Source organism: Gavia stellata, chromosome 4 (assembly GCF_030936135.1).
Source record: "Gavia stellata isolate bGavSte3 chromosome 4, bGavSte3.hap2, whole genome shotgun sequence".
NCBI classification, from domain to species: Eukaryota; Metazoa; Chordata; class Aves; order Gaviiformes; family Gaviidae; genus Gavia; species Gavia stellata.
The window spans coordinates 4,948,783-4,964,477 of record NC_082597.1 but is presented as its reverse complement, the minus strand read 5'-3'; the positions used below and the strand labels follow the sequence as shown (position 1 = coordinate 4,964,477).

The 15,695-nt window shown below is 45.3% G+C and overlaps 1 protein-coding gene across 1 annotated transcript in view; it reads left to right on the top strand.

Moving 5' to 3' along the window:
* SFMBT2 (Scm like with four mbt domains 2) overlaps positions 1–14,329 on the top strand; it is a 103,010-nt gene extending 88,681 nt beyond the window's left edge. The window contains exons 16-20 of the mRNA XM_059816903.1: positions 6,810–6,985; positions 8,530–8,702; positions 11,612–11,860; positions 12,015–12,143; positions 14,189–14,329. Of these exons, the coding sequence (XP_059672886.1) occupies positions 6,810–6,985; positions 8,530–8,702; positions 11,612–11,860; positions 12,015–12,143; positions 14,189–14,329 (868 nt within the window). The remainder of the gene's footprint in view (positions 1–6,809; positions 6,986–8,529; positions 8,703–11,611; positions 11,861–12,014; positions 12,144–14,188) is intronic.
* The last annotated feature ends 1,366 nt before the right edge of the window (positions 14,330–15,695 follow it).

Sequence of the window (15,695 nt, the reverse complement as noted above, 5' to 3'; positions counted from 1 at the left end):
TAGTTCCTAAGGCTGCTGCAATCCTTATTTCTAATGGGAGACAGCTGGGAAAACGTTTAACTGACCGTCAAGTGCAGGGATGTTTGGTAGTCAGCTGTCTACAGCCCAATCCGGTGAGACCCCAGGCAGCTTGCTGACCCCAGGAAGACCAACTCGGTTATGAGTCCATGGACTGCTAGAGATTGTCACTCATCCGTATCCCATCAACCACTCACCCTCCCTCACTGTTGCCTGATGTCCTAATCATACTGTAATAAGCACTTCCATCTCTGTTACCTTCCCCCATAACGCTTCTACCCATTCGTTCCTGTATCGATTTCCTCCTCCCATCTATTTAGCAGGGCAGCCAGCCTACTGGGATGGATATACCTTATATCCACATAGCCTGCCAGGTAAAAGTATACCAATGCTTTCCAGCAAGGAGGTTTTGTATTTTATGTTGGTCACAGGCTGTGTACGTGTTCCTGTATGACGGCTGCCCCAGGAGGCGGCAATCGCAGCTCTTCAGCGAGTCAAGCAGCACCTTTCAACTTTATCAAGCCACAGGATGGGTCATTACAGGTTCAGAGCTGGGACAGCATGTTTTGGAGTGACTTCTAAGCATAGAAATGTATTCTCATTCAGTGTGGCATTGTCTTCTGGCTCTTGAGGGGACAGAGCTCCTGGGGCTGGGCAGCACCCTGTTGCTGTAGCTATCTGGCTTCTGAGGCTGCAGCTCTGTTCACAGAGGGGTGCTGGCTGGTCATACCAGCTTGCCTGCAGGTAGTTTGAGTACTTCTAAGAGTGGGTGACAAAGGGTTGACATGCCCCAAGACTGCTTGGTTACCCTAGGACTTCTTTTTTCCTTCCTGAGTTTGCTTGAGCTGCTTCATCAAGCAGCATACCGGGCTTTTAATTGCATTTGGTTGTGCAGAAGCAGAAAAGAAAACATGCTTATGAAATCAGATACCCTGGGATGCGCAAACGGCACGTGACACGTTACATCAGGTACGACAGCCAGTTGTTCTCCAGAATCTTAAACAGAGACCTGTAATGAGCAAACGGCTGTCTACACCGAGTTCTAGCTACCCCGGCTCCCAATGGTGTTTTGCTGCTAATGATGACAGCTCTACAGCCAGCTGGAGCGTCTGTGCTGTAATGTGACATGTCGTGTCACCGCCTTCCTTCTGATGTAAACTGACAACTCCTTGGATCTTGACAATGTTGTTGTTTGTTTGCGGCGACGGCTGCAGTAGGGTAGAGCAAAGGGGAGGGAGGAGGACGGTGAAGAGAAGGCTGTTTTTCCCACTGGCCCAAATGCCAAATCATGCACTGCCAGGAATGCATTATCTCAGTCCTAGGGCAACCTGCATTTAGTTTACTCTGCGTCACCAGCGCAGAATCAATTACACTAGCCTTGCAAAGAAGATAAACAATTTAGATTGTCCAAAGAGATGTGTCTGCAATGCGTGATGGCAGTCGCTTCCCATCAGCGCTGCTGGCTCTCTGTGAAAATAGTCAAACCTGATTTATTGGTGATGATGAGTTAGAAATGTCAGGCCCGATCTTCTGAATGCCCATGAGGGCCAGCCAAAGCTGCGGGCATCCAACTCTTATAGATGCATTAAGTTCAGCACCTACATCTAGATTTGGCTTCCCAATTTTACATAAAATGCTTGAGGGACTTTAAAAAGGGCTTTCATTTTTAAGGGCTCTAAGTGGGGCTGTTTGGACTTATCCATTTTTGCAGGACTTTGGACATAAACAGTACCAGTGTGTGCAGGGAGTTATCTCCTGGATCTTGTATGAAGCCCAGTTAATCAAAACAAGAAAGATGAGTATTCATGGACTCCTTCATTAAATGAAATTTTGAGAGCTCCCCAAATCCAGTAGCTGAACTCTAGGAATATTAACCGCCCATCACAGACACCATTGCTTATTTATGAGGCTGCATTTCAAAGAAAGTCTTTTCACTGTGGATGCTTTAGAAGACTGCCTTTAAATTGTGATAGATGATGCTGAGGTGTTCGAAGTCTTCTTTGCCTCAGCCTTTGCTAGCAAGGGTTGCTCTCAGGCCTCCCAGGTCCCTGTTACTGTTTGAATGAGTGAAGCGTTACCCACAGTAGATGGAAAAGAAACTAGGGACACTATAAGCAAACTGGATGTGCACAAGTGCATGGAACCAGATGGGATGCAGCCAGCTCTGCCTGGGGGAACTGACCCCTGTCATTGCAAGGCCACTCTCTGTCATGTTTGAAAGTTGATGATGATCAGGGAAGTTTCCTGATGCCTGGAAAAAGGCAAACATCACACCCTTCCTCAAGAAGGGTAAGAAGGAGAATCTAAGTAACTACAGGCTGTCACCCTAACATTCCTGAGGAGGTTATTAGGCAAATCCTCCTGGAAGCCATTTCCAAGGACATGCAGGACCAACAGGTGACTGGGAAGAACGAACCAGCATGGATTTACAAAGGGCGAGTTGTGCCTCATGTGATGAGGTAACTGGTTTAGTGGTTAAGGGAAAAGCAGTGGCAGTTATTTACGTTGATTTTAGCAAGGCTTTCAACACAGTCTCCCATAGCATCCTTATAGCCAAGCTGCAGAAATGTGGATTGGATGTGTGTGTCATGAGTGGACAGCGGGCTGGACAACTGAATCCAAAGGGTTGCGATCAGTGATACGAAGTCCATGTGGCAGCCAGTTATTAACAGTGCTCCTCAAAGGTCAGTACAAAGCTACAGCTCACATAATTTGATTCATCTTCCACATCAGTTCTGCCGCAGTACTTCTTGAGGCGCTGCAAGGGTGAATTAGTGTGATCAGGTGGCTTTCTGTGCCGAATATTCAAGATAGAAGTCATTAGCACCAGTGGGATGACTTAAACCCTGTATTTGCATAATCAGGAGGAGACTTAATGAGACATGTCCTTAAAACCAGAACAATTCCAGAATCCTGTCTTCAAGAGTACAAAATATCACTGGATGATTAAATAGGTTTGGAGGAAGATAACTACAACATTTTTACTGATTTTACCTAGACTTAAATTATTTGCAAAATCCTTGGTATTGAAGGTACGCTGAGTAGTTTCAAGGGTATCAGGGTTTTGAGGAAAATCCCGGGTTTTCTGTCATTGGCAGTTGTAATGGCCCATACAGGCAGGGTCTGATTCAAACGTAATAAAGTGGATGTTAGAGAGTTTCTGCTGCTGTACTGGTAAGTTGCTTCTGGTAGATCTAATTCAGAGAGACTTTGGTTGTGTGCTGTGGGTAGCTAGCATGTCCTAGAGATTTCTCATGTTTGGCAGACTTTAGCTAATAAGACAAATAGGAAATTTGTTGCAAAAGAACAGATAGGAGGTTTTGCTCCCCTGAAAGGACGTTTAGGCTTTTAGCCACTGAATTGCTCAAAATAGTCTCAATGATTGTCAGAACTGTGGATGAGACCTTTGAAAAGGTCTCAGTGCTCTTGCTGTTTGAAGTGGCTTCAGCATGAGGCTTTTCACATCATCACACAATGGTCCCAAGCTGGAGCTCCTAGAAGACATTTTGTTCTCATGACCTTCTGATCTATTTTATCACCAAAGGAAGCTTCAACAGAAGAATATTGCCAGCAAAGTGCTATTAGCTTAATATTGTTGCTCATGGATCAGCAAAGATCCTGAGTACATTTTTCACGGAAATAATTTCAGCCGTAAGGGTTTCTCCGGTTATTGGGGTCTGAGGGCAGAGAAAGGGGGAGAGGAAAGGAAGATTTCTTTGGCTTTAGCTGAAAAATCTTTGTTAAAAAACCAATGATTTCTAAGAAAACTGAAAACGTTATGCTTGACACGGCTGTTTTCCAAGTCTCCAGTGCTACCATGCTGTGCACGCAGGTTACTTACTGCTTGAAAGTGGTTGGGAAGATATAAGTCCTAGTATGAAAACATCAATAGGAATATCAGTAGTTCGTAATTTTTTTGAGCAATGCTAATGGAAAAGGGTTTTCTGATTATATCCAAAGGAGGTCTTTCCACATGGCCATCCTAGAACAGCTCAGATTACAGTTTGTGTTAAAAATCTTTAGTGTGCAAGGAGTATGGAAAATATTAGTAGAACTCGGTTTATAGTTGAAAGAGGTGCTGCCAAAGCCAAAATCATGTGAAAAATATTACTGTGGCCAGTACTAACACCTTGAGTTATTGAGACTGATTGCTGCAGTCATGTTGATCTCCATTTTGCTATCCGTTCTGTTAATTGCTATGTGTATTGCATTCAAACCAGACTGTGAAATCGGTCAGTTGTTCATTTTCCTTGTTTCATCTTTTTCTTTCACCAGGCACTTTAGTACAATGGATCTTTTCTGGGCAGCCAAACACAATAGGAAGCACACGGTTAGAAAAAGTCAGCCATCCTTGAATAATACCCATCAGGAAGCTTTCTTAGCTTTAAGAAAGGAGATCAAGAGGTAATTTGATTACAGTGCTTTTGCAGGGAAACAAAACCAGATGCAGTCTTTTCATCCTAGCGGTGAAAGTCAGAACAAGGACAAATAAATGTAAGTGAAATCCAGACACATTCAGACATAAAATGAGGCATAGGCTCATGAGGTATAGGTACAGGTGCTCCTGCTGCCAGGATTCTCCCAGTGTGGAGAGCCTCGAGGGGAGGCTGGTGCTTTTCTGGAAGTGATGCTTTAGTCCAACCAAAGTTGTTGGGGCTCAGGTGAAGGTAACACAAATTCTGCAGCCTGTCACGGGAGTCAGACTTACTGACCTAATGATGTAGGCCGTTGTTAAACTTAATGGCTCCTGGAGAAGTCATAAGGGCAGGAGTCTTTTCAAACACATTGAAAAGAAATATAAAACATTTATAAGTAGATATATTTAAATGCCTGTGGAATTTGTTCTTTTAATATTAGATATTGCCAAACCCCCTTTAGCCAGCCTGTGTGTGCAGCTATTGCATAGGGAAGCTGGGATAACAGTGCTCAGTATCTGGAAGGAACACTTTTTCCATTTTATGTCATCTGTCCAGGTCTGTCAGGGTGCATGAAGAGTTGGCTAATTAAGTCATTCATTCATTCATTCAGGAGGATGAATGAATCCAGGATTGTCTCCATGACTTGGGGTCCTTGGTCAGGCACCAAATGGAGTATCAGAGCATGGTGCCTTGTTCTTGTAGGTTCTGGAAGAGTTTTGTGTTGAGCTGATAGTCTGGATCAAGTCTTTTGTGACATGAGGATGGTTGGACTGGCCTGTTCTCAGACCCAAGTTTCATTTGGGTACCTCTCTGCAACACTTTGTGTACCATGGTTTCAAACCCTTTTCCCATAGCCCACTGTTTCCAGAAAGAGCTTTTGGGAGGGAGAGCAGCAAAAGGTGTTTTCTCAGTTGCTTCATGCAAGTCGGTAAAACCTTCAGAGAGTGAATAGGGTCCGGGTGCGTGCTGCGTATTTTAACTCTCCGGCCACATCTCCTTTTCTTCCTCTTCCTCTTCCTCTTCCTCTTCCTCTTCCTCTTCCTCTTCCTCTTCCTCTTCCTCTTCCTCTTCCTCTTCCTCTTCCTCTTCCTCTTCCTCTTCCTCTTCCTCTTCCTCTTCCTCTTCCTCTTCCTACTATTGTCAGTTGATTCCCTGCTAGGGAACTGTGAGTCTAAATGCACTCGCAAATGCTTTGTCTCATTTTTCCTGATGTTTGTATCTTTGTCTTTCATTGCCTCCCATCCAGTAATCTTTCTTTCACTGTCTCTCCCTCTTTTGTGTGTGTTACTTTTCTCTCCTCTAAGCACATTTATAATGCCTTAGCACCAGGCGCTCGCATGATTGTCTCTTGTGTTGCATTCCTCAGGACGCGTAAGAGATGCTTTAAAAACCTTATCTCACTGTTTACAATAGCTTGGTGCTGCTGTTTAATAAATTATGGGCATAATTGGTTTTTCAGAGTTCACATCTACAATGTATTACAGCAGGGATGTAACTGTATCTTTCTTAGCCATTTATCGCTCAGAAACACTTCATATGAAACACTGAAATAAATGTTTTAGTAGCACATGGATAACAAATTTAAGACAAACCTTTCATTGCAGATTTCTGCTCTAAGCATTCCCTGTAGGAATCAGTTTTTAGGGCCTGTTGCTGCAGCCCCGTTAAACAACTCAAGAGACTCCTGATTAGTTCCTTGGGTTTTGAATTGCCCACATCTCATAGTGGTGAAGTCATCTGGTCCCCGTATGGCAGATAGTACAGTTTCACTCAGATACTTCTACCCAGTGTGTGTATCCCAGTAACCACAGTTGGCACAATGAAACTGTGGGCTTGTGAGCTGGAACGTGACACGAGAGCTGCCTCGAGAAAAATGGCAGTGGAGAAGACCAAAGGTGTATTGGGGGCTTATAGAGACAGTCTCCAGTGCAGCCCAAACACAGGTTGGTGACCAGAAAGCTCTGCAAGCTCATCACAGGTCAATATATGAAGAGAGACTACATCCCTCTCCCCAAAACTTTGCATCAGTTCGTAGTATGGGCATGCTGTCCTGTGTAGTATGCTCACCAAGCCTACTGTCATTTTTTTCCATCTCTTGCTGTATCTACAGATTTATCCAGTCTGCACATGCATTCCTCCCCAAATCAAGTCCACACCTCTGATTCCAGGATCATTTCACCCTGCCTTTCTTTCCTCAAGTCCGTCTGAAATGGAGCCACTAAAACAAGTAGATCTATTCTGCCTGCCTTCCCTAAGAGAGGCAATCTTCCAAATGTCATTAGGGAAGAGATCTCCCCAACAGAGGAGAGCCTCATCTGTAGCATTGAAGGACATCGCTTCATTGGTGACATGGGGTCTTGTACTCTTTTCTAGATACAGAGGGAAGACGTACAGGGCGACTGTTAAGATTGTGCGAACGTCGGATCAGGTAGCGGATTTCTGCAGAAGAGTCTGTGCAAAGTTGGAGTGCTGCCCCAACTTGTTCAGTCCTGTGCTGGTGGCCGAAGTCTGCCCGGAGAACTGCTCCATTCATACTAAAACCAAGTACAGTGAGTATTGGCCAAAATGCTAGCTGAGAAACAGGAAAGTGGGAGACTGCATGAGCTAGTTGTGAAGAACAGGAGTTGCATAATACGTTAATATTGAGTAGGATTCATCTCATCTAAAAGCAGTTATTTAATCCTGACCAGGTCACCGTAGGCTCCCTTAGTATTCTGTACAAAGAAACAGGCATCTCCAGAAAGCTGTCTGTCTCACTCCATCCTAATATATCCGTTTGAAAGTCATCACTCTTTGGAAGTCTTGACGTTTCTTCATATGTAAAGTTAATACAGGAAGCACATAAAAGGAACCTGCAGTGGCCAGCTGAAACTGCTGCATCTGAGACACCTTTGTTAGGTGAGATGAATCCTGTCCTACTCAGTGAAGAGTTTCCAGCATATGCACCAGGACAGGCCAGTATTGTGGAGTCAAGGTGCTGGAAGGAATTTGGTAGCATTGACTCTCTCTGCTCAGGGTGCTTAATATTTAAACATGTTTCTACCTATTCAGGAAGGCTGAAATTAAGCATGTGTTCAACATTATTTGTTGTCAATGTTGCTGATATTACTGACTCTTGAACAGGTCAGGAAAGCACAAGTGAGTGCTGTCCTTCTTCCACAAAGGTTGCAAGAAACCAATATGATTGATTTAAACTAATTAGTTTAGTGCCAGGGTAGAAGAAGAAATGGGCTTAGGGAGAGATTCAGATCACTGAATATAGGTTTCTGCACAAGTCTACACCTGAGCTAGATTCCTATCTCCCACCGGTAGCAAATGGAGAGGTGGGGGAGTACAGCTGGGGGAGCTCCAGCTGAGATTGTCTCATCTCAGAATTGATGGTTGTACGTGGCTGGATGAATGTTCCTTCAAAACTCCATTGATTTGATGAAAAGCTCAGTTCAGTTACAAACTCTGACATGGGTGCCAAGTGCCATTTTAGATGTCCTGCGATACCCAACCTGGTGAAGGGCGGAGATTCTGTCAGCCCCAGAGGATGCTAGAGCATGTCAAAAGGCACCTGACCCAAGCCCATAAAGTAACGTCAGAGGACTCTCACATCCTTCATTTCAGCTTGGGCCAAGAAATACTCGAAGGTAATAAAAACCCATTCCTTCATGCCTTGAACAAACATACATAATTCAGGATAGCTGGCCCTCTACACTCTCTGTTGAAAACATCAGCAAAAGAAAGTGTATCTAAGACTGTTAACTCATGGAGAAGGGCCTTGGATCAAATATGAAATGTGCTGGCCTCTCTCTCCCTCCAAATCACTGCTCAGCTTAGTGGAAGCTTTGCCTAAGAACCTATTGTAGGGTTAAATTCCGAACTCCTCACTCATCACAGATAAATGTGTATGCGTAAGAGCTGTAACACTCTGCACTAGTCCAAGATGACATCTTATATTTACGCTGGACGTTTTTTCCAAATCAAGGTGTTTTCCTCATAAAAGTGCACCTACAGTGCAGTACTGAATCAGTAGCAAGAAGCAAGCGAAAGTTTCCTTCTCTCGGTGGTTAAAGTTTTTAATGGGTATTTTGCTTCATTCCTCCAGCTTATTATTATGGGAAACGGAAAAAAATCATTAAGCCCCCAATTGGGGAAAATAACAACATGAAAAGTGGGCATGTCAAGCCAGCCAGGCGCAGAAAAAGGCGGAAATCCATCTTTGTGCAGAGGAAAAGGAGATCGTCAGCTGTCGATTTGAATGCTGCAGGCTCTGCAGAGGTATGTGTTGCATTGGGATAAAACAGCAAAAGCCCCTTGGTGCTTTTTTACCCCCTCCTCCCCCATCTGCCTCTTCCTTTTGAGGGACTTCTCAGCAAACCCCAACACTTCCATCTTCCATTTTGAATCCCTCCTTGCTACTTTGTTCTTCTAAGATCAGACTGGTTTTATTGGGACACTTTGGGGACTTCTACCCTTGTCCTTTCTAGAGTTAGCAAATAGAGCTTTTGCTTCTACCTTCGTAATGCTCACTAGCTAACATGCTAATATATCTTTGTTCACTTTCGCTTCCTTATAAGCCTGTAGGCAGGCAGATGAGCCTGTTAGATGCTTTTTGCAGCATCAAGCAGAGTGAAGGAGGGCTGTGATTTATGTCTAAGATCTCTAAATATTATAAAAAATAATAATAACTCTCAGGCCATTATGGTTTCAAGGGCTTTTATTTTTTCATTAACCATTCATAATTTTTTGGTTCACAATATCAAACAACAGAAATGCTAGAAGCTTTAGAAAACAAGCAAATGGTGTGTGCCCCAAATATATGGTATTTAAGGTCTCAGTCTTTCCATTATCCTGTGTGATATGATGGCATCCCAGCTTCAGCAATGATTCGTGTTCAAATACAACCTGGAGCACACTTAGTTCTGTGTGGACCATTCCCAGGTGGTTTTCCCATGTTAGTAATGACAAAGCTCGTGTGTGATTTCCCTTCCTCAGCTGAGTGCCAGTAATTGCTGCTTTGTGCAGTGTGAATGTGGTGGGTTGACCCTGGCTGGATGCCAGGTGCCCACCAAAGCCGCTGTATCACTCCCCTCCTCAGATGGACAGGTGAGGGAAAATATATCGAAAGGCTCATGGGTGGAGGTAAGGACAGGGAGATCACTCACCAGTTACCATCACAGGCAAAACAGACTCGACTTGGGGAAAACTAGTTTAGTTTATTGCCAATCAAAATCAGAGTAGGATAATGAGAAATAAAACCAAATCTTAAAAACACCTTCCCCCCACCCCTCCCTTCTTCCTGGGCTCAACTTCACTCCTGATTTTCTCTACCTCTTCCCCCCGAGCAGCACAGGGGGAAGGGGAATGGGGGTTGTGGTCAGTTCATCACATGTCGTCTCTGCCGCTCCTTCCTCTTCGCACTCTTCCCCTGCTCCAGCGTGGGGCTCCTCCCATGGGAAACGGTTCTCCACGACCTTCTCGAATGTGGGTCCTCCCCACGGGCTGCAATTCTTCATGAACTGCTCCAGTGTGGGTCCCTTCCACGGGGTGCCATCCTTCAGGAACAGACTGCTCCAGCGTGGGTCCCCCACAAGTCCTGCCAGCGAACCTGTCCAGTGTGGGCTCCTCTCTCCACAGGTCCTACCAGGAGCCTGCTCCAGCATGGGCTTCCCACAGGGTCACAGCCTCCTTCAGGCATCCACCTGGTCCGGCGTGGGGTCCTCCATGGGCTGCAGGTGGATATCTGCTCCACCGCGGACCTCCATGGGCTGCAGGGGCACAGCCTGCCTCACCATGGTATTCACCACGGGCTGCAGGAGAATCTCTGCTCCGGCGCCTGGAGCACCTCCTCCGCCTCCTTCTTCACCGACCTTGGTGTCTGCGGAGTTGTTTCTCTCACGTATTCTCACTCCTCTATCCTGGCTGATGCTGTGTGGGGTTTTTTTCCCCTTCTTAAATCTGTTATCCCAGAGGCACTACCACTGTCACTGATGGGCTCGGCGTTGGCCAGTGGTGGGTCCGTCTTGGAACCGGTGGCATTGGATCTATCAGACATAGGGGAAGCTTCTAGCAGCTTCTCACAGAAGCCACCCCTGTAGCCCCCCCACTACCAAAACCTTGCCATGCAAACCCAATACAGTGAAATAAAACTGATTTACTTAAATTCCCTCTCCTTCAGCTGGAGGGGGATATTTTAGGCAGCTTCAGTTGATTGCCTGCATCTTCATGACTTGGTCCTCATTTAGATGTAGTTCTGCTTCATTTCTTTAGATTATACCCGCTTCAAAGGATTTTAAACTGAAATAAACTCATGTTAAGCCTAAATCAACCATTAGCCAAGTTTTTTGACCTTTCAGCCAATATAACTAACTTTGTCTAAAATTGCTCTTTCACTTAAGACCTGAGCATATGGCTTGGATGCATGCTCACGCTTTGATCAGAGTGAAGCCATTTGGGCCACTTATGTGTATCTAAAGTTCAAAATACACAGTTTCCATCAGATGGTGTGTGCTTGCAAGCTCTGTGTGACAGAAATAGCAAGAATCTGGTATAATACCCTTTAAATGGAAATTTGTGCTTCACCTTCAGCAGTTAGGTGTTGGGCTGAAAGCAGGGATATCTGGGAGAAATCCTCTGTCCTGGGTTTCACAGAAATGCCAGCTAAGAAATCAAGTACAAGTATGCACTTACACATCTAGATATTTTTAAAAGGCACCAAAATTTCCTTCTTTTCAATACCAGTGACACCCATGACAATCTGAAACAAGGTGAAGGTTTAAATTCAAGCCTATTTCTGATTTTATTTCATCTCAAGCAACCTGAGTTTCATTTTATCCTTTTAGTATTTTCTATTTCCCCTTCTCATGCACATCTGCAGTGCCACAAGGTTTGAGATACCAGCCCAACAGAGTAACATTTCATGCCAGATGAGTTATTGCCGTTGACCTTTTGTTAGAAACTGAAAAAGGATTTGTCCGCTGTGTGTTTTTTTCTTCTACATTTTGTAACAAATCTAAATTGAGGGCTAATCTGCTTAGCACTGTAATGAAAATGAGATAATTCGGTTAAAATAAATGTTACCCTAGACCAGCACGGGCACGGGTATGCAGTTTGACCCAGAGCCTTTCAATTTGCTGCTGTATTAATCTCTGAGCCCGAATGCTGTTTCTCTGATGGTCTTTGTGCAGGAGAGCGAAGACGACGAGCCAGACGCAATGGAGGATGAGACGGGAAGCGAGGAAACCAGCTCAGAGCTCCGGGATGACCAGACAGATACCTCCTCCGCTGAGGTCCCCTCCGCCAGGCCCCGGCGAGCAGTCACCTTGCGGAGCAGCACCGAGTCGGACAGACCTCCTCCCATGGAGAGAACCCGACGGAGCCGGAGACCGCAGCCCCACTCCTACGGCGAGGCGGAGAAGTGCACGCAAGTCAAGGAAGTGAGTATGTCCATAGGTTTTCACTCCCGATTAATAGCAGTATTCTTCCTAAATTAGCCTTCAGTGCCAAGCCTTCCTCATCTGAGGAGGGCATCCCTGCCCTGGTTCTCCACACAAGGTAATTTTCTTTATGAGAGCTTTTGTTTTTTTGTAGGAAATTAAGCAAGAAGAGGAAGAGAAGCTCATCCTGGACAGTAATCCATTGGAGTGGACCGTGACTGATGTCGTGAGGTTTATTAAACTGACCGACTGTGCACCTCTTGCCAAAATATTTCAGGAGCAGGTAGAAGTCTTCACGTAACTTGTCTCTTTGTGTCTGTGGTGCCTATTCACATCACAAAAAAAGAGCAGCACATACCACTTTGCTAGCTGGGCTTGGGGCTTTGAAAAAGAGATTATGACCAGGTTTTAGATCCCGTCAGGCCAAGCTATAGCACAAATTTTGGTAAGGCATGGAAACCCTTAGAAACTGGTCAGAGCCTTACTAGATCCTCAGAGAGACCAGAAACCCCATAGCCCGAGTCCTTGTGAAAAGCAGAAGGATTAGACCATTCTTGTTCATGCCAAGGTCCACAGCACCATCCTGGTGTCACATAGGTAGGCACCTCAGTGTAAAAACAGGTAGTGGTTATCTGGTACATAGCAAGCAGTCTCTCTACATGGGTTCTACCCTGTTTTAAAATATTGGCCCAGGAAGCACAAAACTGCTGCTTGAACTCAAAACTGGCTGCCTGAATTTTGTCACTAACACCTAGGTGCTTTGAGTATGTAGACACCTACCTCCCATCTATGTCCCTCTGAAGATCTGGCAGTCAGACCATTGGATGACCTAATTTTAGGAGATGCCAAGTATCTCCCCACTAAGCAGATGCAGGAGCAGAAGCCAATGCTCTTCATCTCAAGTCAGTGTGAACGTGTAAAATTTATATAGAAACAGCCGTTCCTTAGCTAATGAGTAACAGCCACTGCTGAAAGTAAAGGGCAGCACTAAGGAATCATAGTTAGAAAGAAGCAAGTGTGGTTAATTAGGCCATAGCCGGTGGCAGTCAGTGGTATGGCCAACTGCACATTGATCTCTGATTCTTTGCCATTAATAACTGTGTACCCGAGTACAGCTGCTTTGACTGGGAGAAGTTGAAGTGCAAGTCTAGAGCAAGGCTGAAACCCTCCATAGCAAGATGCTGCAGTCGCTGCGTCGCAGTGTGCTCCGACCATTTGTTAATCAGCCTGGGATAACGCCAGGGCTTGAAAGCCAACCCCGTCTCTCCTTTGCCAAAGAGTTTTATGAGGAGTTTAATCAAACACAGATGACTGGAGCTTTTCCTTGCGATTTGCAAGGAAGCTCTGGTGCAGTGGGCCATGCCATCAAGCTGCAGTGGAAAAAGAACCTGAGCTGTGGACAGTCCTGATCAAAGCAGTGCTTAAGGTGTCCAAATCCTCCTTGTGTTTAATGCTACCTAATCAGGGCCGTCCTGGGGAGTTTATGTTGCCTGCGAGTTACAGTGCTTTTTCTGTGCTTAGACTCTGATCCTCCCTAAGGGGTGAAAAGCAGTTTTGTAGCCTGCTCGTCTGCTTCTCAGTCCATTAAAGAAGAAAGAGGGCTTGAGCTCTTAATTAAGAAGAGGATCATAAAGCCAACAGAAATCTCTAATAAAATGGCTTTTGTCTGGGGTGCTAGTTCATGGGGTGTGGTGCATAAATATGCCTGAGGGAAGGATGTGACCTCCAAAGGTCCCTTCCAGCCTACACCATTCTGTGACTCTGAGATTGCAAGGGCTCCGGGTGGTCCAGGCCCCTCTGTCTTGGTTGTTCAGCAGCTGAAGTGGAACAAGGCAGGTCCTGGGTGGACCAGGGGACAAGGCAGACATAAACCTGTGCTGAGCAAATCATGGAACAAAAGAGGTAGGGGAAGGGTCAGACTTGGCAGTGGGACCAGCTTCAGTTTCTCCATTCAGCTCCTTTCTGTGTCTCCTGGTGTGCCTTCCGCAGCCTCCCCTGTGCCTCAGTTCCTCAGTCATAAAATGGGACTAATCAGATCTCCGTGGACCCTGCAGAGTTTCCATAAAAGGGGATCCAGCATTTCGGCAGCTGGAAGGCTTTTCCCAAACTGGGGGCAGGGTGAGGGCTTATGAAGTCCCATTAGGCAACTTCTGAAAAAGCATGAGGTACCCCAGAGAAAGGAGATGGGCAGCATCAAAGTGGGAGAAAAGGGACAAAACCACTAATTTTTGGGCCAAACTTCCCTTCTTGCTTCTCCAGACCTGGTTATGCTTTCTGCCCTCCAGAGTCCACAAACAAAACCATTTTCCCTGTCTTTCTCTTCCCCAGGACATCGATGGCCAAGCCCTTCTGTTGCTGACACTGCCCACGGTGCAAGAATGCATGGAGCTGAAGCTTGGTCCAGCCATCAAACTGTGTCACCAGATCGAGCGAGTAAAAGTTGCTTTCTATGCACAATACGCCAACTGACTGCACTTCTCTATTTCTTTCTGTTCTCCTTCTTGTTCCCTCTCTTTTTTAACATTTCAACTTGTTGAAGGGTTTTTTTCCCCTATCCGTTTTCTTTTCCAAGAACACGTAGAATTGGAAGCACTGGGAATTAATCTGTAGGGAAGAAAGAAAAAACCCACAGCAAAAAACTAGCAACAAATTGAACTAATTTTTCTGTACTTGTAAAGCACACCAAAAGACTGCTAGCATCTCTCCTCGTGAGCCTCACCAACCCGTTACGCGGTGGTGCAAGGCCAGCACGGATCAGATGGCTTGTCATTTGTTAAAACAAAGGTGCCAATGGCAGATGCATTCCTAAGGAGAAGGATTGGACATTTCTGGATGATGATGGTTTGTCTAGGCCAATTTCTGGACATGAACATTTCTTTTACCCAACTCTGACACACTTCTTTCATATTGAAATGTAAGTGATCATTCATAGCATTACCTGGGGTTTGCTGCAAATTTGATCTTAGTGATCAGTGGGCTTTTTTTCTCCCGCCTGTCCAGTCTTACAGAAGGAAAAAGTGTTATACCAGTCATACGCTGTTTGTTATTCCAGAGTGATTTATAAAAGAGGACTCAACCCATGGTCTCCGTACGGTATCAGACAAAGCTGCAGTGAACTGACAGGGGTGCAACAAGACCTAGTGTGCAGTAATGCGTCCTGAGCCATGCTGGCTGTGCACAATAAGCTGAATGTCTCTGTGATGGGGTCTGTACAGTACTGCATTCTTGTAAAGGAACATGCATTAAAGCTTTCATAGTCAAGCCCATCCTCTTAAATCCAAGTCGCTTTAAAGGCCTGACTTTGAGCCCCATGGGGTAGAAAAAAAAGGCTATTCAGATTTAATGATGAGATTGTTGAGTGAATGCTGGTTTCATTTGCACCTTCATGAATTTAGTTGCTAGGTGGGAATAAAAAGCATCAATGTTTTCAGGCTGCGTACGCCATGGTGCTTTAGACCAGCTGAGGATCCGGCCCAATGCAGTCTATATAAAGCCCCCAGATGGTCCCAGTGCCATCCTGGCCAGTGAAACTAGGGGCTTGCTTCATGCCAAGCAGAGTAAGCACCAGGGAGGGTGAAGAAATGGGTCGGACACCTTGGGTTTGCCTCAGTTGTATTTATAGAAGAAGTATTTCCTGTTTACTTTGCTGGGATATATGACCCCATTAGTCCCATGTGTTAAGCCTGAATTTGCAGAGGTTGGTGGCATCACAGTGATGTAAAACTCTCCCAAAAGAAAGAACCAAACTGGGACCAAGTCTGAATTTTCTCTGACTTCAAGGTGCAAGTGAATCCCTCCCTCAAAAAGTGAATTGGGTGATTCATGCTGAGTTTTA